We start from the raw sequence: 26,601 nt of genomic DNA on the forward strand, positions 1-26,601 counted from the left end.
ATCTTCTCAGAAATTTGTCATACACAAAAGTGGGTTATTTTATGAGTCATGCGGATTTTCCCGAAGTATCCCCAAGTTGTGATGTTGTTAAAAATAACTGGCAACATAAATACATGCTACTCACTGAAGCTCTTCAAAGGGTTTTGTTCAAGCAGATCTTGTGTCTGACACCCGGACATCAGGAGCTGTCGACTGGACAGGTAGAAGCTGACTGTATGTTCATTGTTAATTGCTGATTGCAACAATATTGTATGTTGATTGTTAGTTAAGTGACATACACCATCAACTTATATTGTCTGACTCTCAGGCTCATTTCTATCATCTAAAGATGCAGTGTCTGTAATACCCGAGGTACTTCATGTTGCATAGCTCTGAATAAGTAATTAATTAAGTGTTGTCAGGTCGAGTAAAGGGTTTTTATACTTCTCTCCTCATGTCGCTTGTTGGTCAGCTGTCCTCAAGGCAACATAGTAATTAATTTTTTATGTCGAGACAAAGGTTTTTATTCCTTTGTTTGTTATCACTTCCTGCTTTTATCCACTCGACAATTTTCTGACCGGTGATGAAGTCTCTAGCATGCTCTTTCCCAGTTTTATTAGGTAATGGTTGCAGAGTTTTGATGAAGCTCTACAGTAAGTCATGTTTTTAATTTTGATGATGACAATCATGGTGAAGTAGGAGAGGAAGGAGCAGCATCATATTGTAGGTAGAACTAGTGGCTACTGTGCCAATGTCACAAATAGTCGTTCTTTTCGCAGAGACAAAATTATATTGTTGGCTATCCCATAGTTTGTGACACCGAATTCATCATAGCTTCTTTCTTTACTTCATTTTAAATATCTCAGTTGCTTTCATTTAAGTGTGAGCCCTGTTGATATCTCTTACAGCAGACGCATTTAATTTCCTGTTACTTTCAAGTGGTTTTGATGGATGTTGAATGATGCAGGGAAAGTGTACAGTATGTATTTGTTATTGACAACCTAATTTTCCATTCTTCATCTCATATGAGCATTTCTATGCACTTTCTTTGTGGCTTGTGAAAGTTATATTTGTACAATTTATATTTGTTATAAGATTTTACACATAAGCAGCTTCTGCATTTATGTACATTACCATAACATTAAAACTATTTGCTTCAACTACAGTGACTGTAACATTTCCATAATGGAAATGAAAACCTTCAGCAAAGTTAAGCATCAGAATACAACAGTTGAGAGAGATTGTCCTGATGAAGGCCCCGGTATTCCTTTGTTTATCATAGCCAGTGTCAGGTGTGCAGCTACTTGAGATGCGCACATAAGAAGACGAGGAATTATCTAACCCCACTAGATTTCAAGCTTTTTGTAACAGTGGATTTATTAACTCATCTATTCAAGTATTCTGATGATAATGCTCTAGCCCAAAGTGTTGAAAAACCTTCACTATATGTTGCATGACCAAAGAAATTTAACCTGATAACTTGTATTTCTTATTTTGACTTCTTATGTACATGGCAGTAGTTCAAACACCAAACATACACCAAGCAAACACCAGCTCCTCCTTTTTCTAGACTGTAGGTCAGAAAGTTTATGACAAGGGATAGAGTTATCACAGTAGAGACTTTTATAAAAGTATGTTATTAAGAAACTGGAAACAACACCTAATTGTTCAGTTAGATTTCTACATGAATATTTTAGGCATAAATTCATGAGGTTGTACCAGTCAGAATGCTTCTTTTGATGAAAGAATGGTAATAAAAAAAAAGAGCAGTGATTTTAGGCAGTATATAAAAGATGCACCAACAAGGTGAAGGAATGAAGGTGTGGGTCTTTGCAGATTCCAAGAATGGGTGTACATATGACATTAAGGTTTACACTGGCAAGGAAGGAAAAGTTTCTATGTATGGATTAGCCTATGATGTTATCACGAGATTTTGCAAAAGTCTGAGCCATGATGGGTACAAGGTCTATCTCGATAACCTTTATACAGGTGTTTAGTTGATAAAGGACTTATACTGACTCATGATTCAGTCTGCTGTGGAACAGTTTTACAAATTAAGAAGTCAGTTCCTGCTGAGCTTAGAGATGCAAAAGTGCTTGCTAAAGGAGTCAGATGGAGATGGAAAAGATAAGGAAATCTGTTATTTTTTCCAATGGTTGACTGAGCGTATCTGGTTGACTGACTGAACAGCTAGGTGGGACTGATGACAATGATGAGGTTCCAGCAAACACACCAGCAACATCCCAGGCACATCCACCACCAACCTCTCACCCTAATCAGCCAACTTGAACCGACAAACCCCTCAACCGTAAGAAGATCTGAAAACATTGAAAAAGTAGAAAGTAAAATGTGGCAGTGTTCCACTTGTGGAAAGAACTCCTGCTTTACCAAAAGCAGAATCTGCTCGTCGGAGTGGCATAAGTGATGGGATGATAGGATCATGGGTATTGTCTTGTTTTTCATTTTATTCTCATTATTTTAGTCAATATCTTTCCATACTATAATATATTGTTTGAAATTTGTAGTTATAAATTGTTTAGCTAGAATGATAAAATTCAAGTTGTAATTATTATTGTTACATTCTCAGTGATAAATGGTAAATCTGGAATTTAGTGATTGGTGGCTTTGTGCTTTGCTAATGTGAGCAATTTCATGCTAATTTCATGTAGTTGTCCAGAAAATCCAAATTTAAATATCTTGTATAAAATTAAATGAATATCTATTTTAAATATCAGAAAGGCTGGAGACAGAAATAGTTCTTTCGTCATGATATTCAATTTATGATTTACTTTATGGGTCATGCCAAATATATCATGGAAATTTCAATCATATATCTCATTTAGTTTTTACTTTTCTTTTGACAATTTGTACCTTGGAATCAGTCATTTTCCTCTAGTTTGATATCACCTAGCTCATTTTTTTCATCATTCTGCACTTGAAAAAAAAGCTCTTGTGTGATAACACAAAATAAAGCAGCAGAGACCTCCAAACCAGTACAGACAAACAACAAAAGCTCAAATAAATGTAAATAGAATTTAATAAAATTGTGGCATTTTAAGAGAATTATTTGTACATTAGGATTTTTAGAATAAAAATGCATTGTCAGGCAAAAAAGTTCTGTGTGATATTGATTATAGGCATTGTGCAGATCCTGCTAACAATTATGATTCATAATTAAAGGAAAGATATTTCAATATCTGCACTTCCTTTGGTTTTTATCTTTTAATAAGGTTATGCAAAATTATTCATTTCCATTTATTTTGGCATACAATAAGCCTACTTTTGTAATATATTTGCATTTGATCAGCGAAGCTTTGAAATACAGTGATACCTCGGTTCTCGAACATAATTCGTTCCGGGAGGACGGTCGAGAACCAAATTGTTCGAGAACCGAAGCAATGAAACCCATAGGAAATAATGGAAACTGGATTAATTCGTTCCAAGCCCCAGAAAATGCCTATTTACTGGCCTAATTTGTATATAATATGTAGAAAAACATGAGTCTCAACAAGAAATAAGAAATAAAAGTGTATTTATTAAAAATAAATAAATAAAATGTACAGTACAGTACAGTAAATTGTGTTTCATTTACTGTACCTGTAATAAACTTTATGGCAGGAGGGAATGAATGTGGAGGGAGGAGGGAAGGGGGATGGTTATTGTATTGAAGGGGAGTCCTCTTCAATAAAAACAGAGGGTAACTGCTCTTCGGGTGTTTCTGTTCTCTGTATCTTTTGCTGAGGAGAATCAGAATCTTGCTCTGCAGTTGCTTGTCTGATTTCTTTACGGAAGAATTTGTCAATTGTTTGCTGTTTTTTTCTCCTTTGCAAAATTTTGCGGAAAGTGGACATAACATTGTCATTAAAAATGTTAACTGCTCTATTTGCTACCACTTTATCAGGGTGATGTTGTTCAACAAAATTTGCGATTTCTGCCCAATTTGCACACATTTCATGACTCTCTCCACAAAAACGTCACTCTCTCTCTCTGCACTCACACTGATGACGCAAGCAAGGCGCGCTGGGCTGAATCAGAGATCTGTAGGTCCCTACAGATCTCTGGCTGAATGAACGCCATTCTGCTCAACTCGGCTCATCTCGGACGTTCGGATGTTCGAGTTCCAAATATTTGTTCGGATTCCAAGACAAAATTTTCTCGAATTTCCTGGTCGAATACCGATTTGGTCGAAAACCAAGGCGTTCGAGAACCGAGGTATCACTGTACAATACAAAGCAAAGTAGCAGGGCACCCAAAGCTTCTTGGGCCATAGTGTAGGTATATACAATAGGGCAATATAAGGAACTCGAGGACAAACGTCTTGTTTACGATGTTATAATGTGGTACCTAGACCCCCATGGTTGCATTTTACCCCTAGGTGGCAAAGATATCCTGGCAGTGTTCTCGAGAGGGGGATGGGGTCTTTGCATCGCATTGTAACTATGACAACAACACGCCTTTACTCGAGTTCTCCATGTTTCCCAAGGAAATGGTTTACTCTCGCTTCCTATCATCTGCATCAGTGTAGTCTGAGTTAAGGAAAATTTGTGTATTAATAAAATAATTTGCTATGGCTTTGCGACAAAATTGTAAGTGAAAGCAAATGCAGAGAAATATGTTATCATTGGAGATTAAAAAAAAAAACCCGTGCACAAATGTCGAATACCATTTGTGAAAAGTTTTGAGATACAAACCTACGTACATCACGTGTCATGCTACCATGGCGTGTGCGTCTCTCTCACAGACACACGCACACTTCTATCTCTCACTTACGGCCAGACATGTATTTTTCCTTCAAAAATGGACAAGGACTCCGAATTCGTCACAATGAGGTCCGCGACACATAGAAAGAGATCAACCACGAACTTGCATTACTTGACTGCTGGCAATGACAATGACAATGACGATAATGACGACAATGACAACGACAATGACAATGATCAACTTAATTGGTCCCAGTAGGCAGTTTAAGCATGGGAAAGTGCTGGATGATGCGAGGCAGACGATTTTTTTTCCAGTTAACTACTAAAACAAGTCAGGTTTGTACAAAGCTTCCGGTTTAGTCACATTCATTGCTAAGGCTCGCCGAGACTAACAGCGGAAAACGTCGCTAGAGGCTAAGTTGGTCTCGGAAGACAGCAATCCACCTAAACACTTCCTGGTTCAACAGCACAAGGTCAGCATTGTACATGGCTTATCTTAGGTTGTCAGGACTTTCGTCAGTGTTAAGTAGGCGTATTTGTGTACAGACACTTCTGTGCATGGTGATGTCTGTCATAGTTGTATCTCAAGAACATAAGAAGACGAAGGGGAGACAGATTTAGAGAAATAGTATCTTGAACTGTGCTTGAATGAAGCTATAAATAGACTTGCATACGTCACCTGTACAATAAGTATTTCTATTTATCAGGCAGCATCGCTACAATGGTCTTTCAAAAGCTGATCACGATCCTTTACAAATATCTTTCGTCACCCTTAGGAACTATTGATAAAACAGTTCCAGTGTTCGATTTCGCGTTCCTCATCTTTTTCATTCACCACAGCGGGCTTGGCCGACAGATGGCGTAGCGGTCGTATTCTCTACCGATCCAGTATTGGAAATGCAGTGCACATTAATAGGAACAAAAACTTTTTTTTAAAACAAATACTTGAAAGAAAAAAATGATAAACAACAAAAAACAAACATAGTATTGTGTTCGATTTTGTTCCCAGAAAAACAAAGGATGGCAGAGAGGCGGCTCTACATGAAGCTGTTATTTGGTCGCCAGTTGGTCAGTGGCTGAGTACAGCTCATGACTCGGGATCGGCCATAGTGTCTACTGCCGGAACTGGGTGCCAACAACAATAACAAAATATCTACAAACAAGTAAAACGAAAAAAAGCAGAATATTACGATAGATTTTGTTTCCAGAAAAAATGGCGGCTGCTCTACAGAGAGCTACTGAGCGGGCGCCACGTGGTCAGTGACTGAGTACAGCTCATGACTCGGAACTCGGGACCGGTCATAGTGTCTACTGCCGGAACTGGGCACCAAAAGCAATAGAAAAATATCTACAAACAAGTAAAACAAAATAAACAAAAAAAAAAACAAACAAACAAACAAACAAAAAACAAGCAAAAAAAAAAAGAGCAGAGTATTATGTTAGATTTTGTTTCCAGAAAAAAATGGCGGTAGTAGAGCGGCTGCTCTACAGGCAGCTGCTGAGCGGGCGACACGTGGTCAGTGACTGAGCACAGGTCACGAGTCGGTACTCAGCAGTTTCCTGGGTTCGTGTGTCAGACACTACCAGCGGAATCAGGTACTCGACTGGGGTCTCCTCATGGTCGGTGCCCAGAGTGGAGCAGGGTGTCTCAACGTACAAGTTGAAGTCAGGGATGGGGGGCAGGCTCACTCCATTCTTGAGGCTGACTGTACCAACATCATAAACCACATACTACTCTGAACTCACTAGCTGAACTATTGTAATAATATTGATATTAAACAAGTACCATTATAGTTTATTGGTAGTTGGTGTCACAGATCATCTGCTGTGTAACATTGACTGTGTTCTGTCTGGTCATCTTCAGTCTCCTTGGATGTTTACATACCACCTGATTGTTGGACTGAGAGGTCTGTGTCACACCAGGCCATCATCTTTTATTTATTTTAAAATGTGTTGCTTGGTATACATTGATAGTAGCTGTCGTAATACTCGATTTTTCTAACATAAAGATTAATTGTAAGTACTTCATGTGATAAAACTCCATATGATGGCTTATTATTTGCCTGCTCCTGATGTATGATTGTGATTTAATATAAGCTTAATGTATCATTATGGATTATCTTTCTACTGTGAACCACCCTTGCTGTGTACCTCTACATCGCTTTGGTACAGCTCCAATTTCATCATAAATGTCTGTTGCCGGGTCGCCGAGGGTTTTGGTTGGTAGTGGGGTGTCTGTGGTGTATGAGACCATCCGAGCCTTGTGGTGTCCGTGTCTGAGGCGTGTTTCATCAAACCCTCTTCTGACTAGTGGAGAGAAGAAAATGTGTTTTAATGAATTGCAAAAATACATCTGCTTCAGCAAATAAGGACAGAGACTTAAGATGAGATTTTCTTAAATTGCATAAAAGCGAAGCTTGAGGAATGGATGAAGAGAACAGAGTGAAGGAAGAAAGAAAGGCACAAATTTCAGTACACAATAATAATGTTTTTTAGGGGTATATCTATTAGTGTATATCTTGTGGTATTTCTCTAAGCACCTTCAGTATGTTCTTCCGGTTAGGGTTAAAATTGCCGTTAGAGAAACAGACGGACAGACAGACACATGGTCATATATTTTTCTGTCGTTAATCCAGAATTAAGTTACCACACATACTAATGAGCATGATGGCGTGTAGAAAAGAGCCTTAATGTCGATCTGAAAAGAACAAACATGGGGAAATGTTTGATCAAGTTTTGAAGATTTCACATGGTCTTTGGATATAAAAACTTTCACAAGCATAATAAAAATGAATGGATGAGATACAGATATCATAAAGCTTGTTATAAACTTGAGTTCTGTAAACAGACACCGGGACAAGATACACTCTTTGACCTCGAGAAGAATAAGTTTCACCTCTCCTGCGGCATGCGATGGCCGTTATGATGACAGCTGCGATGACCACCAGACACACAGCAGTCTACGTGCTGATGACTAGGACCATCGAGTTGTCGTTCTTGGACTCGGTGCCTTTCACTTGATACGCTTTAGCGCCGCCACCTGAAAACATCCTTTGTTAACAATATCACCGCCTCCCCATCAACCCACACAAGAATACAAAGTCAATTACACACAATACCATGAAGTTCGATCTTAAAATAATGTATTGAATACAAGTCGTGATGCTTTATTGGGTTCTGTTGTTTGTAATCTGGCATGTGGGGCTAGCCTGTCCAATCCTTTGATCCTCGTTACGAGGAGAGGACATGTACCCTCCCACCTGCAACCTTGGGTACGTGAGGCAACACACACAGTACAATACCTGGGGTCGTCGATAGGACCTTTACTAACTTACACCTCTCGAGGGGAATGGGAAAACAACTTCCTCCCTTAAGTTCAGTCAATCGCTCACTCACTTCCGCCTTCCTTGAGCGAGTACCGTGCTCACTCAGATAGCATTTTATACTCGTGAATGATGACATTCATTCATGGCTAAATTATACATTATATGTTATTAGAAAAGGTGGTACACGGACTTTTTGACGACGGACGTTTCGACGCCGGACGTTTTGCCGACCGGACGTTTAGCCAACGTATGTTTCGTCGACGGAGGTTTCGGCGCGGGGCCCTCAGCCGACAGACGTTTTGTCGACGAACATTTTGGCATTTCATGCGAGACCTTTAGCCGAGGTCAAGTGTGTGACTCCCCTTAGCTCACACGTTTCTCTCGCCATTGTATCAATGTATCAGTGAACTCTCTCTCACTATCCCTCCTCATGTGAACCGTTAGCTCACACGTTTCTCTCGCCATTGTATCAATGTGTGTCTCTTCCAGTTCTCACGTTCACCTTCCACCTGGACAATATTTCTGTTTGTCATCTGTCTCACGTTCCCTCGAGATAGTGCTTCATTCATTCATGTGTAGAGGGCCGGTAGTCCAGCGCTTGTTAGGTTTTGGCGGAAGTGCTGATGCACGCGAAAAAAGAGCTGGTGCATGAAAAAAAGTGCTGATGCTGATGCATGAAAAAAAGTGCTGATGCTGATGCATGGAAAAAAAGTGCTGATGCTGATGCATGCGGAAAAAAGTCTGTCTGTCTCTGTCTGTCTGTCTCTCTCTTTGACATAATGCGTCGAAAAGTCTGTTGGCTAAACGTCCGGTCGGCAAAACGTCCGGCGGCGAAACGTCCGGCGGCGAAACGTCCGGCAGCGAAACGTCCAGCGGCGAAACGTCCCGGCGGCGAAACCTCCGGCGGCGAAACGTCCGGTCGGCAAAACGTCCGGCGGTGAAACGTCCGGCAGCGAAACGTCCGGTCGGCAAAACGTCCGGCGGTGAAACCTCCGGCGGCGAAACGTCCGGTCGGCAAAACGTCCGGCGGTGAAACGTCCGGCAGCGAAACGTCCGGTCGGCAAAACGTCCGGCGGTGAAACCTCCGGCGGCGAAACGTCCGGTCAGCAAAACGTCCGGCGTGAAACCTCCGGCGGCGAAACGTCCGGTCGGCAAAACGTCCGGCGGCGAAACGTCCGGCAGCGAAACGTCCCGGCGGCGAAACGTCCAGCGGCGAAACGTCCCGGCGGCGAAACCTCCGGCGGCGAAACGTCGCACACGGAAAAGGCAGGGAACTTGTAAACCAATTGATTGAAGTAAACATATTATTTACTGACGGATCTAATGAGGAGAGTTACTGACAATGCCAATACCGGCAGACGTGGGGATCAAAGTTCGTGGAGCCGGGGAAGTGAGTTGGTTTCGGTTTTAATTCCATTTTTTTCCTGTATCTAATTCTCTCAATTCTCTTAGTATGAAGACAAAAGCTTTTATCTTACTTTCTGGGAAACAGCAAGGACAACATGGATTAAAAGACGACCAGAACTCTCACGACGCAGAAGGATTTAAAGTGGCTTAGAGGCATTTAGTCTTGTGATAATGAATTTCCTCTAGAAATTGGCATGGTCAACAACGACTTAGGAGATGGTCACAAGACTCAAAAACACGGAAGAATTAAAAGTCAAAGTGGCTTAGAAAGATTTTCGCAGAACTTCAGTCTTGTGATAATCGTTTGTTCAAGGCCATAAACCTCGGAGATTGCAACTTTGGACTGGAGGTAAAGAAACCTCGGAGGCCAATATTTGTCTTTAGTTTATTGCCCATGTCTTGGGTTTTTTTCTGTGGAGCACGAAAACTGAAAACATGACTACTACTTCTACCCCTAGTAACACCCGTAGTCGGACACACATACAGGTACACACACAGAGCTTCCACACACATTGCACACACAAGAATGTTCTCTGAAGCCAAAAGTCAAACAATAAAAACACCTGAATTTAATGTGACAGCATATTTAAGTGGACTTTCTTCCTAGAAATTATTGTAAGACATCGGAACTCACTGTCAGTTCTAAAGGTGACTATTCTCTCCTCAAATGGAGGAGTGTCGCCCCATTTCCAGATGTAAGTCTTGTTGGTCAGATTGGTCGTGAGCAGCATCGGACCGAAGTGGGAGAGACAGAAACACCCAACTGAGGTTCTTGAAACCTCGCATTTGTTGAACATACGGAATGTACAGATGTTTGGATGTCGACCATTGTCATCCCTGGAGATGATGATGGTGTAGCTAGTCTGATTAGGACACTGTCTGCTGTCCAAGTAAAAGGTGAGGTTGACAGGACTGCCTTCAAAACCTACGATTTTTTCCGGCACTTGCACAAATTCAAGCTTTGGACCTGCAGACAAAAAAGCAAAAGATTATTCTAAAAAACATGATTGCAGCATTAGGACACGTGAAAAAATATTTCATCTTAGTTCGCTTGTGCAGGGATGTTCATTTTAATAAAAGAAGAAGATATCGGGTGTTGTTTTAGATAAAACAGATCGTTTATAAAATATCATGAAACATATATGTGCATGCAGGAAGTCCTAGACAAATCTGTTCATGGTGTGAAAGTTTATTTAAATTCTAGTATTGCACTAGTCTAATACTTTACTATGATAAAAATGTTCTTCGCACAAAATTTCACTTTTTATCCGAGTAATGTAGTGTTAAACACGCAAATCTGAATAATTTATAAATATACATTTTTCAATGTCTTACTTACATGACTGGTTACCACTAATAATATCCTGCATAGAAATAAGAAAAGACAGAGACAAGATGATGACCAGGTCTGTCTTCATGTCTGTGCTTGTAGTTGCTGGTGTGGTTTATAGTCTGTCAACACCATCAGCTCTGACTCCTGACAGCCTTTCTACTTCCTCGTCAGCTTTTATAGTGAATATTTATTTCTGCCCCAAGAACTCTTGGCGTGCGAGAGGAGAGACATCTATGTTTGCTGGCAGAGAACTGGGTTCGTTGGACGATATACTTAAGTACATGAAGTGTGCAGGGCCGCCGAGAGCCAGCTCTGGCCCCGGGACAGACGACCTCTCCGGGCCCCTTGTACTTGTAATCGTAAATTATTTTCCCAGTATATAATGTATGTTTACAATTCGAATCTCAATATCTACACTCAAACTCAACTAATGCTTGGGTGTTCTGTCCTTAGACCTTTCTTTAAAAGAAAAAGAAAAGAAGAAGAAGAAGAAAAAAAAATCCACTGACCAAGGCCGGGCCCCCTTGACAGCCGCGGGCCCGGGTACACCAGACCCCCCTGTCCCCCCCTCTCGTCAGGCCAGGAAGTGTGTGCTTAATACCTTAATCTTCTTACAAGATAATACACACCAATGAAGATGAGAGGTGTATGTGGATGGCTGAGAGAAGACAACTAATAGCGTGTCTTTAATGATCTAGCTAACAGTCCTCCGAATCGTTATATTCACCAATCATTTTGATCTTTGTATTTTCCTATTAGCTGTTGTGAAAACCATGAGCAGTTTGGGCCAAAAGTTTTGTGAACTCTAATAACACGAACACTGTTATGTTGTTTAGATAAAACTTGTCGCTTTATTTTCTAGTCTACCTGGCAAGAACCAGGTTCATACCCGTGTAACACAGTTTTATCAGGCATTAAATTTATAAGAATTGTATATGAATTGTAGTGTATGAATCAACTCATTCGCAAGGTTAAAAACAGCATATTTGTAATTTCCAACAATTTTATAATAGTGTGTATATATATATAACCTAATAATTTATCCTGTTTCATCTGCAGTCTATGACTAGCACATCTCTCACTCGTACTTGACATTGTATATTAACTATATTGTCATGTCCCACATCCAGAGTAATTTGGGTTACATCCGGTGTAGTAAGAGAAATCACTTGTGGTAGAGTTCTCAGTAATGTTAGTACAAGTACCGACCTAGTACACATGATTTATACTTTAGCATTATTTTGATTCATTTAGGAGTTTTCCAGTTTACAAGAAAAATGAGTATCTGTCAGGGAGGAGGATAAATAATTCGAGTGATCACGAGTTTGATAAATGTGTAGCTGGGAGTGAGGCCACAGAGAGTGGTGGTGAGTACAGATGTTCTCTTTTGCGAGTCTCATGGCCTCTTGCCCGAAAGACATATTTATGAAAGCCATTGAGATCATTAAAACGTGTGCTAATTGCCTAGAATGTGCATGACTGACTGCTGTACACGACAGTAAATTACTGCCAGCATACCCCTAGGGTACATGACATATACCGACATCGTAGACAGATGAACAGGGGTGGAACTGCTGATGGTCTTCTAAGAACAGCCAGTAGCAGGTTGTGTTTATTGTCTCAAACAGGCAAGATACATTGTTTTTCACTCAGAGAACGTATACTTTGAATAATCCGAGGCAGTTTAATATACTGTGTTTCAACTCGACTCTCTATTGACATAGCATGTTGTAAAGTATGTATAAAGTTATAATTTGTTACTGCAGATAGGAATCTGTCATTGCAGTATATATTATTGAATACAATGTATGTATACATACTTCAAAAATTGATACTAAATGTAAGAATGTGCAGAACTTCATGTATGAACAATATCGGAAATGCATGGATGCTAAACTAGGGGCTGTATCGGAATGTACTGGAAGGTGTACGAGATGTGTATGTCCCGCATTGTATGGAGTTCATCTGTCATGGGCTTGTATACTTTAACTGTCATTATTAAATCTCACCAAGTGTTATCGCATGTAAAATGTACTTCTCAGATTCAAGCAGCTAAGGGAAAACCCAATCACAAATTGATAAGAAGATTAAGACTAACCTTATTTTAGCAGAGAAGATAGCAGTTCATTGCTGGATGAAGTATGTACAAATGTTCCAGGTTGTCCGTCGTTGAGTCCAGGTGAGCAGCTTCAGAATGACAACCGTGGAGGTTTTTCTACTGACAGCGTTTGTAATGACAACATTTACCGAATCCAAGACTTTGGCACAAGGTCTGTACATGAATCTCTTGACCTGTTTGTTGTATTTTACTTGTTATGTATTTTACTCCTCCTTTATGACACACTTGACATGAATAAGCGAATTCCATTCTGTATGATGTCTTAAGGGCAAGTGTCTTTGTTTGTCATAACTAATACCAAGGATCTTCGAAAGAAGTATGAGTGAGTTGATAAATTCTCTAGCCTGCTACAAAAGTCTTCACACCTTGTAGAAAGTTCGGTGAGCACGTGCCACACGTTTTGTTCTGGTGTTGTACCTGCCCCGTGACGGAAGTGATTTAAACACCTCGAGTCGTGCGCATGACTGCGCATACATACATACACTTAGCTTCAGAAACGTGGTTTGCTGTCAAACTTTGTTCTCAGCCTGTACATGTTCTTTGTTTATAATTTAATTAACCAGCGGAGAAGAAAACAACGTGTGGGATCCGTGGTCTGGGGACCTCTGACATGATGCTGACCTGCTACTTCCACCACAACGTGAATGCTCTCCAGAAGGACTTCACTGTGTATCTCTACAAGGGAGAGGGAAGCCCAAGTAAGTATGACAAAATGTAATAATAAATTAAACAAACGATTTAGCAATTACCAGCTCACTAATTACACTCGCTGGCTGACACCTGGTGTTGACCTGATGGCTTAGTCACTGAAATAGCAAGGGGCGGGGAGGTGATGGGGGCGGGGACATGGGGGGAGAGCTGGCTGCTTTGTCGGTCGTACACAGAATAGTAATTATATTAATAGATATCTATGAATAAAGCTCTGTTTGGCGTTTTTCCACCAGTGGAAGTGGTATCGTGCCAGTGGACTCCGGAGGTTTCCTGCTCCGTGGCCCCTGGGTACGAGTACGAGTACGACGGTGATGTTAACCGTGATCACACCAACGTCCGGATACTTAAAGCAGCCACCGAGCATGTTGGGATGTACACCTGTCAGGTGATTGGCGAAAGAAATCCTGGAACTTGCAGTCTTACCGAAGAACAAAGTAAGCTTAGAAAAAGAAACTGGCAACACCTCCTTATTATGGTTTTAATTTATTAGCTCATCCTCACTTGACATACACGCTTAAAAATCCGAAAAAATTAACAAGTAAATAAGGACTACTTATGGCCGACAATCAGAACATATTTAACCAAGTCAAATAAAAATAAAATTGGATACAAGTGTAGAAGTTCCCTCTTTTAAATCATTGTTCTTTTTGTATTTGGCATTACATTTTATGACACCTGGAACGGCGATGAGTGTTAATTATCAATCATTCTGGCATATTGCAAACATATACATCGACATGCTTACAGAAGAGTACAGTAAATCTCATTAGTGATCAAGAAACTTGCATATTGCTGTTAGGCTAATTAGGACATGGTCATTAAAAAAGCGAAACTGGATATAACTGTATTCTTTAAGGCGAGATTTTGTTTACAGTTCAGAAGAATTCGCTGTCAACCACCCCGCACACAAAGCTGACCTCCACGACTCTACCTGGTGCGTTTTTAATTAGTTCACTCATTAGACACTAAGATAGAACATTGTGCCTGATAGTAAGTTATAACCAACGTATACGATCTGTTGATGAACGGTCTTTAATGTTTATTTTCCTTATGTTAATTATTTAATAAATTTATTAGGTCTTTGTTCTTCTTCTGTAAAAGTAATGTAAAAATAGCCATTCCTCGGATAAACCTCTTTGCCTAGAGCTCTGACACACACACACAACTTTTATTCATTTTTATTTCACACTTACATACACATCTTCCACCCGCCATCCCGACACACACAAACTGTAACGCGCGCGCACGTACACACACATCCTATAAGACATTCCTAGACACACACACAACCAAACGCTCTATAACATACACCTAGGCACCTCCATAGACAAGAAGATGAAGTCGAGTGTAGACATATATTTAGCAAAGCAATGCCAGTGTTTAGCGAGAGAATGTCATCGTGATGTCTGTCAACAGCACAAACCACAACAACAACAACAACAACAACATCTCTACTTCCTGATGATCGACAGTCACCAAGGACAGATGAGCAGAACTCAGCATCCAGTCAGCTTTCTGTTGGTAAAGGTAAGCTTGTTATATTTATGAGCAGGATGTGCCAAATGGAGCTAATTAGTCTTACATTTTCTGCTCATTTATTTTAAAATAATTGCGGGACTCCGCACGATGAGTATACTAACAACATAATAAATCATCTCTTAATTTCTTTATCACTTTTGGGCAAGACAAGAATAAACTCTTTTTGTGAATACTAACGAATGTTTTGAATACAATGCGGAAACATTAAATTCTCTATTTAAGTGTAAGTGAAATTAGAAGAAGACAAGATAAAGATTTCTGAAGAACTGTTATTACTGACGAAACTCTTTTGCCACTGAAACAAAATTTAAGGATTTAAATATCAAAACAAGTGGGACTATCGAATTGAGAAATATTACAGACAAAAATAACCTATTACTGCAAACATTATTGGTGTTGGGATACAAGTGGAGCAATGTATTTCCTATTATCTGGTGCAGATGTACCCGGAGGAAGGTTGGCTGAAGAGCTTCAGCAGACAAGTCTCCAGGGCAACATTCTAATTTATGTGGTTCCATCTGGTTCATTAATTGTCTTCGTAATTATACTAGTCATCGTACTTTGTTGGAGGAGGTAATTTTGGAAGGCTAGAAAATAAGCTTTTACATGCTTAGTAATATTTATTCATTTATAAAGAATCTGTGTGTGTGTATGGGAAGACCGAATTCATCCCTTTTACAATTATTTTTCTTCTTTTCTTTTTCTACGCTGTCTATGTAGTCCTAGCTGTTTATTTTCAATTTTTTTCTTGATTTTCTGTGACCTAATACTACATCAATGCTGTATTTGTGTAGGTATATAGAAGCTCGACGAAGAGGAGGAAGAGAACTCGTCAGTCACTCTTCACTGACAACAGGACATGTAGATGCTTGCGATTTGTAATAACAACAGAATGAGACATCTTCACATGCACCAAGATGACCACTTCAGCCCCTTGAGGTGACTGTCACTGGGGGACTGGGAGGCAGCATCTGGCAACTGGTTGTGGGACCGTTACTAAGGGCTGAGGCAGGTCAGGAACATGAAAGTGTCAAGTCCTTGATGTTTGCCACTTCTTCCTCTGCCGACATCTTCATCGTTCAAAATGTCATGAAGGATTTTCTAGTCATCTAGTGTGTTATTGCAGCTTACATGAACACAGTGGACAGGCTCATGGTGTTTTGCTGTACCTACTCCTCATGTATATGTGTGTAAAGACTGATGCTCTCAATGCACGGTACAACAATGGTGACAAAAGTGTGAAGAACTTACACAAAGTTTAAAACATACAATTAATTTTCCTCTAGAGTGCTTACTCTCCTCCTAACATGTTGTAATACTTCATTTTCCTCCTCAGGGTATTCGGTCTGAGTTTAGTCAGTCTTCGCTGTTTGATAGTCTGCTTTTAGAGTATCGAGTGGAATATCTTTTAAAGATTTTTCTGATAGTTGAAACTGTTGCTGAAATCGCTTATGATGACCTTTTCTGCAAAAATATTATCATTCCAAGTAAATTGTCAAATATATATTCTAAAAGCCATTTCAGGGTCTTCCAGTCACTAAAAGCATCATAAATGAGAAAAAGATGAAAGGAGGATGAAAAGAGAAACTAAGAAACTATCACCTAGATGTAGAAATACTCAAACTGTAGAATGGCTGGGCAATGAAGAGATTTGCCTTACTATTTGCTTATTAGGGTTTGACCATGCTCTGTGTGTGTAAATATGTGTATGTGTGTTTGTGTGTGTGTGATGGGGAGAGAAATGTTGTGTGTGCATAAGTTTGCAAAGGGGCGGTGATTATGGACAGTGATTGTATTTTGATTTATTTTGGCGAGAGCTTCAATAAAGCAAAAGAAAGACCAACACTTAGTTAATTCTTATATAATTTTTTATGTTTTACACAATTTTTTTACACAATTTTATATAATTTTTATATAATTTTTTTAATATAATTATATATATTTTTAATATAATTTTTAAATACAATTTTATATAATTTTAAAAATAATTATATATATTATTTTTCATGTTTTTAAAATAATTTAATAAAAGTTTTTATATTTTTTTATTTTTCACATTTTTTTTAAAAAAGAAAAATGCTTTCATGAGTTTCTCTCTTGAGACAATAAAGTGACATTTAGCACATCATATTTTAATGTTTCTTGCATTTGTATATTACCACCTGCTGTAACTTATTTGTATATATTTATGTCTATTGACGTTTTCTGTTTATTATAATAAGTCTTCCCCTGTATTGCCAAATTTTCATTTCAGGTGTGATTTCCAAGATGAGAACATTAAAAAACTGCATCAGTAGTAAACAGTGTTTGTCAAAATTTTCCCATCTCTTGTTTTGAATGTTAATGTTGAGCATGCTATTTTGTTTTGTCATCACGCTTTAATTTAAATTTTAATAATCAGTCCAGGAATAGCAAGACAGCAGTACAATGGTGTAAGTTATTTCAAAATCCTTACAACATTGGGCAGTAGACGCAGACAGACATTGAACCTGGATATAGATCAGGTTACTAAATGATTACACTTACTTCTCACGTAGACATTAGAGAAATTCTTTATCTGTTCTTCCAATACATTAATTAGTTAATTAGCTTAATAAAATACGAAAGGTCATTAAAAGAGTTGGTTGCCATGGTTCTGCGTTTTGTATCAAACGTAAACTGGCCCCGCGGTTGATCGGATCGAACTCTGACCTCCCACCTCAACAGAACCCTGTAGGGGAGCAAGATGGACACTAGTCAGACTTCAGTTGCCCTCAACTTTTGATGATGACAACCATGGTGAAGTAGGAGAAGAAGGAGCAGCATCATATTGTAGGTAGAACTAGTGGCTACTGTGCCAATGTCACAAATAGTCATTCTTTTCGCAGAGACAAAATTATATTGTTGGCCATCCCATAGTTTGTGACAACAAATTCATCATAGCTTCTTTCTTTACTTCATTTTAAATATCTCAGTAGCTTTCATTTAAGTGTGAGCCCTGTTGATATCTCTTACAGCAGACGCATTTAATTTCCTGTTACTTTCAAGTGGCTTTGATGGATGTTGAATGATGCAGGGAAAGTGTACAGTATGTATTTGTTGTTGACAACCTAATTTTCCACTCTTCATCTCATATAAACATTTCTATACACTTTCTTTGTGGCTTGTGAAAGTTATATTTGTACAATTTATATTTTTATCAGTTTTTACACATAAGCAGCTTCTGCATTTATGTACATTACCATAACAGTAAAGCTGTCTGCTTCAACTACAGTGACTGTAACATTTCCATAACGGACATAAATACCATCAGCAAAGTAAAGCATCAGAATACAACAGTTGAGAGAGATTGTCCTGATGAAGGCCCCGGTATTCCTTTGTTTATTCCAGCCAGTGTCAGGTGTGCAGCTCCTTGAGATGCGCACATAAGAAGACTTGAGGAACTATCTAACCCCACTAGATTTCAAGCTTTTTGTAACAGTGGATTTATTAACTCATCTATTCCAGTATTCTGATGATAATGCTCCAGCCCAAAGTGTTGAAAAACCTTCACTATATGTTGCATGACCAAAGAAATTTAACCTGAAAACTTGTATTTCTTATTTTGACTTCTTATGTACATGGCAGTAGTTCAAACACCAAACATACACCAAGCAAACACCAGCTCCTCCTTTTTCTAGACTGTAGGTCAGAAAGTTTATGACAAGGGATAGAGTTTATCACAGTAGAGACTTTATTAAGTATGTTATTAAGAAACTGGAAACAACACCTAATTGTTCAGTTAGATTTCTACATGAATATTTTAGGCATAAATTCATGAGGTGTGTACCAGTCAGAATGCTTCTTTTGATGAAAGAATGGTAATAAAAAAAAAAGAGCAGTGATTTTAGGCAGTATATAAAAGATGCACCAACAAGTGAAGGAATGAAGGTGTGGGTCTTTGCAGATTCCAAGAATGAGTGTACAATGACAATAAGGTTTACACTGGCAAGGAAGGAAAAGTTTCTATGTATGGATTAGCCTATGATGTTATCACGAGATTTTGCAAAGTCTGAGCCATGATGGGTACAAGGTCTATCTCGATAACCTTTATACAGGTGTTTAGTTGATTAAAGGACTTATACTGACTCATGATTCAGTCTGCTGTGGAACAGTTTTACAAATTAAGAAGTCAGTTCCTGCTGAGCTTAGAGATGCAAAAGTGCTTGCTAAAGGAGTCAGATGGAGATGGAAAAGATAAGGAAATCTGTTATTTTTTCCAATGGTTGACTGAGCGTATCTGGTTGACTGACTGAACAGCTAGGTGGGACTGATGACAATGATGAGGTTCCAGCAAACACACCAGCAACATCCCAGGCACATCCACCACCAACCTCTCGCCCTATTTAGCCAACTTGAACCGACAAACCCCTCAACTGTAAGAAGGTCTGAAAGAATTGAAAAAGTATAAAGTAAAACATTCAGTGTTCCACTTGTGGAAAGAACTTCTGCTTTACCGAAACCAGAATCTGCTCGTCGGAGTGGCATAAGTGATGGGATGATAGGACAATGATAGGGATGTTGACAAATGTATTTCCGCTGTGGATTAATAATAAACTTGTCTTGTCTTGTCATGGGTATTGTCTTGTTTTTCATTCTATTCTCATTATTTTAGTCAATATCTTTCCATACTATAATATATTGTTTGAAATTTGTAGTTATAAATTGTTTAGCTAGATTGATAAAATTCAAGTTGTTATTATTATTGTTACATTCTCAGTGATAAATGGTAAATCTGGAATTTAGTGATTGGTGGCTTTGTGCTTTTCTAATGTGAGCAATTTCATGCTAATTTCATGTAGATAGTTGTCCAGAAAATACAAATTTAAATATCTTGTATAAAATTAAAGGAATATCTATTTTAAATATCAGAAAGGCTTTAGCTGGAGACAGAAATAGTTCTCTCGTCATGATATTAAATTTATGATTTACTTTATGGGTCATGCCAAATATATCATGGAAATTTCAATCATATATATCTCATTTAGTTTTTACTTTTCTTTTGACAATTTGTACCTTGGAATCAGTCATTTTCCTCTAGTTTGATATCACCTAGCTCACTTTTTTCATCATTCTGCACTTGAAGAAAAAGCTTTGTGTGTATACACAAAATAAAGCAGCAGAGACCTCCAAACCAGTACAGACAAACAACAAAAGCTCAAATAAATGTAAATAGAATTTAATAAAATTGTGGCATTTTAAGAGAATTATTTGTACATTAGGATTTTTAGACTAAAAATGCAATGTCAGGCAAAAAAGTTCCTGTGTGATATTGATTATAGGCATTGTGCAGATCCTGCTAACAATTATGATTCATAATTAAATTAAAGATATTTCAATATCTTCACTTCCTTTGGCTTTTTCCATTTAATAGGGTTATGCAAAATTATTCATTTCCATTTATTTTGATGTACAGTAACCCTACTTTTGTAATATATTTGCATTTGATCAGCAAAGCTTCACAATACAATACAAAGCAAAGTAGCAGAGCACCCGAAGCCTCTTGGGGCCGGAGTGTAGGTATATACAATAGGGCAATATAAGGAACTCGAGAACAAACGTCTTGTTTCCGATGTTATAATGTGGTGCCTAGACTCCTCTGGTGGTATTTTACCCCTAGGTGGCAAAGATATCCTGGCAGTGTTCTCGGGAGGGGAGTGTCTTTGCATCGCATTGTAACTATGACAACAACACGCCTTTACTCGAGTTCTCCATGTTTCCCCAAGGAAATGGTTTACTCTCACTTCCTATCATCTGCATCAGTGTAGTCTGAGTTAAGGAAATCCTGTGTATTAGTAAAATAATATGCTATGACTTTGCGACAAAATTTTAAGTTAAAGCAAATGTAGAGAAATGTGTTATCATTGGTGATTAAAAACAAAACAAAACCGTGCACAAATGTCGAATACCATTTCTCAAAAGTTTCGAGATACAAACATACGTACATCACCAGGTGTCACTCTAACATGAAGTGTGCGTCTAACCCCCTCTCTCTATCTCTCTCTCTCACACACGCACACTTCTGTCTCTCAGTTCATGTAGTCATGTACGTATTTTAATCCCTTCAAAAAAGGACAAGGAAGGACTCGAATTCGTCACAATAAGGTCCGCGACACAAACAGAGAGAGATCAACCACAAACTTGTATTACTGGACTGCTGGCGATGACAATGACAATGACAATGACAACGACAACGACAATGACAATGATCAACTTTTTTGGTGCCAGTAGGTAATTTAAACATGGGAAAGTGGTGGACGGTGCGAGACAGACGATGTTTTCCAGTTAACTACTAAAAAGAGGCAGTTTTGTACAAAGCTTCCGGTTTAGTCACATTCATTGTTAAGGGTCGCCAAGAATAACAGTGAAAAATTTCCCGAGAGGCTAAGTTGGTCTCGGCAAACAGCAGTCCACCTACACACTTCCAGGGATCAACAACCCAGAGGTCAGGATTGTACATGGCTTATCTCAGGTTGTCAGGACTTCCGTCAGTGTTGAGTAGGCGGATTAGTGTACAGACACTTCTGGGCATGGTGATGTCTGTCATCTTGTATCTCAAGAACATAAGAAGAGGAAGGGGAGACAGATATAGAGAAACAGCATCTTGAACTGTGCTTGAATGAAGCTATAAATAGACTTGCATACGTCACCTGTACAATAAGTATTTCTATTTCTCAGGTATCATCGCTACAATGGTCTTTCAAAAGCTGATCACGATCCTTTACAAATATCTTTCGTCACCATTAGGAACTTTTGATAAAACAGTTCCAGTGTTCGATTTCGCGTTCTTCATCTCTTATATTCACCACAGCGGGCTTGGCCGACAGATGGCGTGGCGGTCGTGTTCACTACCGATCCAGAATTGGCCATGTAGTGTACACTAAGAGGAACAAAAACTTTTTTAAACAAATACTTGAAAGAAAAAAACCCAGATAAACAACAACAACAACAACAACAACAACAACAACAACAACAACAAAACCCAAACAAACATAGTATTGTGTTAGATTTTGTTCCCAGAAAAACAAAGGACGGCAGAGCGGCCGCTCTACATGAAGCTGTTATTTGGTCGCCACGTGGTCAGTGGCTGAGTACAGCTCATGACTCGGGATCGGCCATAGTGTCTACTGCCGGAACTGGGCATAAAAAACAATAACAAAATATCTACAAACAAGTAAAACGAAAAAAGCAGAATATTACGATAGATTTTGTTTCCAGAAAAAATGGCAGCTGCTCTACAGAGAGCTACTGAGCGGGCGCCACGTGGTCAGTGACTGAGTACAGCTCATGACTCGGAACTCGGGACCGGTCATAGTGTCTACTGCCGGAACTGGGCACCAAAAACAATAGAAAAATATCTACGAACAAGTAAAACAAAAAAAAAAAAAAAAAAAAAAAAAAAAAAAAGAGCAGAGTATTATGTTAGATTTTGTTTCCAGAAAAAAATGGCGGTGGTAGAGCGGCTGCTCTACAGGCAGCTACTGAGCGGGCGACACGTGGTCAGTGACTGAGCACAGGTCACCAGTCGGTACTCAGCAGTTTCCTGGGTTCGTGTGTCAGACACTACCATCGGAATCAGGTACTCGACTGGGGTCTCCTCATGGTCGGTGTCCAGGCTGGAGCAGGGTGTCTCAACGTACAAGTTGAAGTCAGGGATGGGGGGCAGGCTCACTCCATTCTTGAGGCTGACTGTACCAACATCATAAACCACATACACTGAACTCACTAGCTGAACTATTGTAATGATATTGATATTAAACAAGTACCATTATAGTTTATTGGTAGTTGGTGTCATAGATCATCTGCTGTGTACCATTGACTATGTTCTGTCTGGTCATCTCCAGTCTCCTTGGATGTTTACATACCACCTGATTGTTGGACTGAGAGGTCTGTGTCACACCAGGCCATCATCTTTTATTTATTTTAAAATGTGTTGCTTGGTATACATTGATAGTAGCTGTCGTAATACTCGATTTTTCTAACATAAAGACTAATTGTAAGTACTTTATGTGAGAAAACTCCATATTATGGTTTATTCTTTGCCTGTTCCTGATGTATGATTGTGACTTAATATAAGCTTAATGTATCATTATGGATTATCTTTCTACTGTGAACCACACTTGCTGTGTACCTCTACATCGCTTTGGTACAGCTCCAATTTCATCATAAATGTCTGTTGCCGGGTCGCCGAGGGTTTTGGTTGGTAGTGGGGTGTCTGTGGTGTATGAGACCATCCGAGCCTTGTGGTGTCCGTGTCTGAGGCGTGTTTCATCAAACCCTCTTCTGACTAGTGGAGAGAAGAGAATGTGTTTAAATGAATTGCAAAAATATATCTGCTTCAGCCAATAAGGACAGAGACTTAAGATAAGATTTTCTTAAAATGCATAAAAGCGAGGCTGGAAGAATGGCTGAAGAGAACAGAGTGAGAGAAGAAAGAAAGGCACACATTTCAGTGCACAATAATAATGTTTTTTAGGGATTTTGTATATCTATTAGTGTATCTCTTGTGGTATTTCTCTAAGCATCTTCAGTATGTTCTTCCGGTTACACTTAAAATTGGACAGACACATGGTCATATATTTTTCTGTCGTTAATCCAGAATTAAGTTACCACTCATACTAATAAGCATGCTGGCATGTCGAAAAGAACCCTAATGTTGATCTGAAAAGAACAAAAATGGTGAAAAGTTTTGAAGATTTCACATGGTCTTTGTATATAAACCTTTCACAAGCATAATAAAAATGAATGGATGAGATACAGATATAAAGCTTGTGATAAACTTGAGTTCTGTAAACAGTCAGACACCAGGACAAAATACATTCTTTGACCTCGAGAAGAATAAGTTTCACCTCTCCTGCGGCATGCGATGGCCGTTATGATGACAGCTGCGATGACCACCAGACACACAGCAGTCGACGTGCTGATGACTACGACCATCGAGTTGTCGTTCTTGGACTCGGTGTCATTGTCATTGTCATTGTCACTGTCATTGTCATTGTCATTGCCTTTCACGTGAGACGCTTTAGCGCTGCCACCTGAAAACATATTTTGTTTATTTCGAGAAAGGTAAAACAATATCACCGCCTCCCCATCAACCCACACAAGAATACAAAGTGAATTACACACAGCACCGTGAAGTTCGATTACAAAATAATGTATTGAACACAGGGCAGGATGCTCTGTAGGGTTCTGTTGTTTGGCGGTGCTACCCGGTCCAATCCTTTGATCCTCGTCACGAGGAGAGGACATGTACCCTCCCACCTGCGACCTCGGGTAGGTGAGGCAGCACACACAGTACAAACCTGCGGTCGTCGATAGGACCTTTACTATCTTACACCTCTCGAGAGGAATGGGGAAACATCTTCCTCCCTTCAGTTTAGTCTAATCGCTCACTCACTTCCGCCTTCCTTGAGTGAGTGCCATGCTCACTCAGACAGCCTTTATACTTGTGAGTGATGACATTCATCAGATGTTACATTACATGCTAAATTATACATTATATATTATTATAAAAGGCAGGGAACTTGTAAACCAATTGATTGATGTAAACAAATTATTTACTGAGGAGTCTAGTGCGGAGAGTTACTGACAATGCCAATAGCTGCAGAAGTGGGGGTCAAAGTGCGTGGAGCCGGGGAAGTGAGTTGGTTTCGGTTTTAATTCCATTTTTGTCCTGTATATAATTCTCTCAATTCTCGTAGTATGAAGAAGACAAAAGCTTTATCTTACTTTCTAGGAAACAGCAAGGACAACATGGATTAAAAGACGACCAGAACTCTCTTGACGCGGAAGGATTTAAAGTGACTTAGAGGCATTTTGTCTTGTGATAATGGATTTCCTCTAGAAATTGGCATGGTCAACGACGACTTAGAAGATGGTCATAGCACTCAAAACACGGAAGAATTAAAAGTCAAAGTGGCTTAGAAAGATTTTCGCAGCAACTTCAGTCTTGTGATAATCGTTTGGTCAAGGCCATAAACCTCGGAGATTGCAACTTTGGACTGGAGGTAGAACAACCTAGGAGGTCAATATTTTTCTTTAGCTTATTGTCCACTTCTTGGGGGTTTCTGCGGAACACGAAAACTGAAAACATGACTACTACTACTACAACTACTACCCCTAGTCACACCTGTAGTCGGACACACATACAGGCACACACACACACAGAGCTTCCACACACATTGCACATACAAGAATGTTCTCTGAGGCCGAAAGTCAAACAATAAAAACACCTGAATGTAATGTGACAGCATGTTTAAGTGGACTTTCTTCCTAGAAATTATTGTAAGACATCGGAACTCACTGTCAATTCTGAGGGTGACTCTTCTTTCCTCAAACGGATTAGTGTAGCTCCCTTTCCAGATGTAAGTCTTGTTGGCCACATTGGTCGTGAACAGCATCGGACCGAAGTGGGAGAGACAGAAACACCCAACTGAGGTTATTGAAACCTCGCATTTGTTGAACATACGGAATGTACAGATGTGTGTATTGTCATCTCTGGCGATGATGATGGTGTAGCCAGTCTGATTAGCACACTGTCTGCTGTCCAAGTAAAAGGTGAGGTTGACAGGACTGCCTTCAAAACCTACGATTTTTTCAGGCACTTGCACAAATTCAAGCTTTGAACCTGCAGACAAAAAAAAAAAAAATTATTCTAAAAAACATGATTGCAGCATTAGGACACGTGAATAAATATTTCATCTTAGTTCGCTTGTGTAGGGATGCTTCATTTAATAAAAGAAGAAGATATCGGATGTTGTTTTAGATAGAACAGATCGTTTATAAAATATCATGAAACATATATGTGCATGCAGGAGGTCCTAGACAAATCTGTTCATGGTGTGAAAGTTTATTAAAGCTATATTTAAATTCTAATATTGCACTAGTCTAATACTTTACCATGATAAAAATGTTCTTCGCACAAAAGTTGAATTTTCACTTTTTATCCGAGTATTGTAGTGTTAAAAACGCAACTCTTAATAATTTACAAATATACATTTTTCAATGTCTTACTTACATGACTGGTTACCACTAATAATATCCTGCATAGAAATGAGAAAAGACAGAGACAAGATGATGACCAGGTCTGTCTTCATGTCTGTGCTTGTAGTTGCTGGTGTGGTTGCTAGTCTGTCGACACCATCAGCTCCGACTCCTGACAGTCTCTCTACTTCCTCGTCAGCTTTTATATTGAATATTTATTTCTGCTTCAAAGAACTCTTGGCGTGTGGGAAGACAGATATCTATGTTTGCTGGCAGAGAACTGGGTTCGTTGGACGATATACTTAAGTACATGAAGTGTGTGCTTAATACCTTAATCTTCTTACAAGATAATACACACCATCAAGATGTGAGAGGTGTGTGTGGATGGCTGAGAGAAGAAAACTAATAACGTGTCTTTCATGATCTAGAACAGTCATTCCGAATCGTTATATTCACCAATCATTCTGATCTTTGTATTTTTCCTAT

At 39.2% G+C, this 26,601-nt stretch overlaps 4 protein-coding genes across 11 annotated transcripts in view; 2 read left to right on the top strand and 2 right to left on the bottom strand.

Annotated features, from left to right (window-relative positions):
- Positions 1–110: 110 nt before the first annotated feature.
- LOC112567706 overlaps positions 111–26,601 on the top strand; it is a 31,290-nt gene continuing 4,799 nt past the window's right edge. For 4 of the 7 annotated variants that reach the window (XM_025244469.1, XM_025244470.1, XM_025244472.1 and 1 more), the window contains exons 1-6: positions 111–200; positions 12,000–12,112; positions 12,904–13,015; positions 13,428–13,562; positions 13,809–14,009; positions 14,450–14,509. In XM_025244469.1, the coding sequence (XP_025100254.1) occupies positions 12,940–13,015; positions 13,428–13,562; positions 13,809–14,009; positions 14,450–14,509 (472 nt within the window). In that variant the 5' untranslated portion in view covers positions 111–200; positions 12,000–12,112; positions 12,904–12,939. Of the gene's footprint in view, positions 201–11,999; positions 12,113–12,903; positions 13,016–13,427; positions 13,563–13,808; positions 14,010–14,449; positions 14,510–14,991; positions 15,103–15,548; positions 15,688–15,908; positions 17,006–26,601 lie in introns of those variants that run through there. The other 3 variants (XM_025244473.1, XM_025244475.1, XM_025244474.1) reach the window with 3 other exon arrangements.
- Positions 136–26,601, top strand: part of LOC112567705 (cell wall integrity and stress response component 4-like) — an 82,937-nt gene continuing 56,471 nt past the window's right edge. Inside the window, exon 1 of the mRNA XM_025244467.1 lies at positions 136–213. The gene's annotated coding sequence lies outside the window, so the exon portion shown is untranslated. The remainder of the gene's footprint in view (positions 214–26,601) is intronic.
- Positions 4,207–11,072, bottom strand: LOC112567707. Of its 2 annotated transcripts, XR_003099860.1 has the most exons (5): positions 10,752–10,991; positions 10,047–10,379; positions 7,576–7,719; positions 6,831–6,986; positions 4,207–6,385 (listed from the first exon to the last, which is right to left on the bottom strand). XR_003099860.1 is itself a non-coding variant. In XM_025244477.1 (2 exons), the coding sequence occupies exons 1-2, from the start codon at positions 10,828–10,830 to the stop codon at positions 9,982–9,984; spliced, it is 477 nt and encodes a 158-aa protein (XP_025100262.1). In that variant the 5' UTR covers positions 10,831–11,072; the 3' UTR covers positions 9,163–9,981. The 2 variants fall into 2 exon arrangements, 1 of the variants encoding a protein (XP_025100262.1); XM_025244477.1 differs by lacking the exons at positions 4,207–6,385; positions 6,831–6,986; positions 7,576–7,719 and having other exon boundaries at positions 9,163–10,379; positions 10,752–11,072.
- Positions 20,296–26,322, bottom strand: LOC112567701. Its single transcript, XM_025244462.1, has 5 exons — positions 26,150–26,322; positions 25,436–25,759; positions 23,982–24,167; positions 23,264–23,419; positions 20,296–22,821 (listed from the first exon to the last, which is right to left on the bottom strand). The coding sequence occupies exons 1-5, from the start codon at positions 26,226–26,228 to the stop codon at positions 22,601–22,603; spliced, it is 966 nt and encodes a 321-aa protein (XP_025100247.1). The 5' UTR covers positions 26,229–26,322; the 3' UTR covers positions 20,296–22,600.

The sequence above is a fragment of the Pomacea canaliculata genome, linkage group LG7, assembly GCF_003073045.1.
Source record: "Pomacea canaliculata isolate SZHN2017 linkage group LG7, ASM307304v1, whole genome shotgun sequence".
Classification (NCBI taxonomy): Eukaryota; Metazoa; Mollusca; class Gastropoda; order Architaenioglossa; family Ampullariidae; genus Pomacea; species Pomacea canaliculata.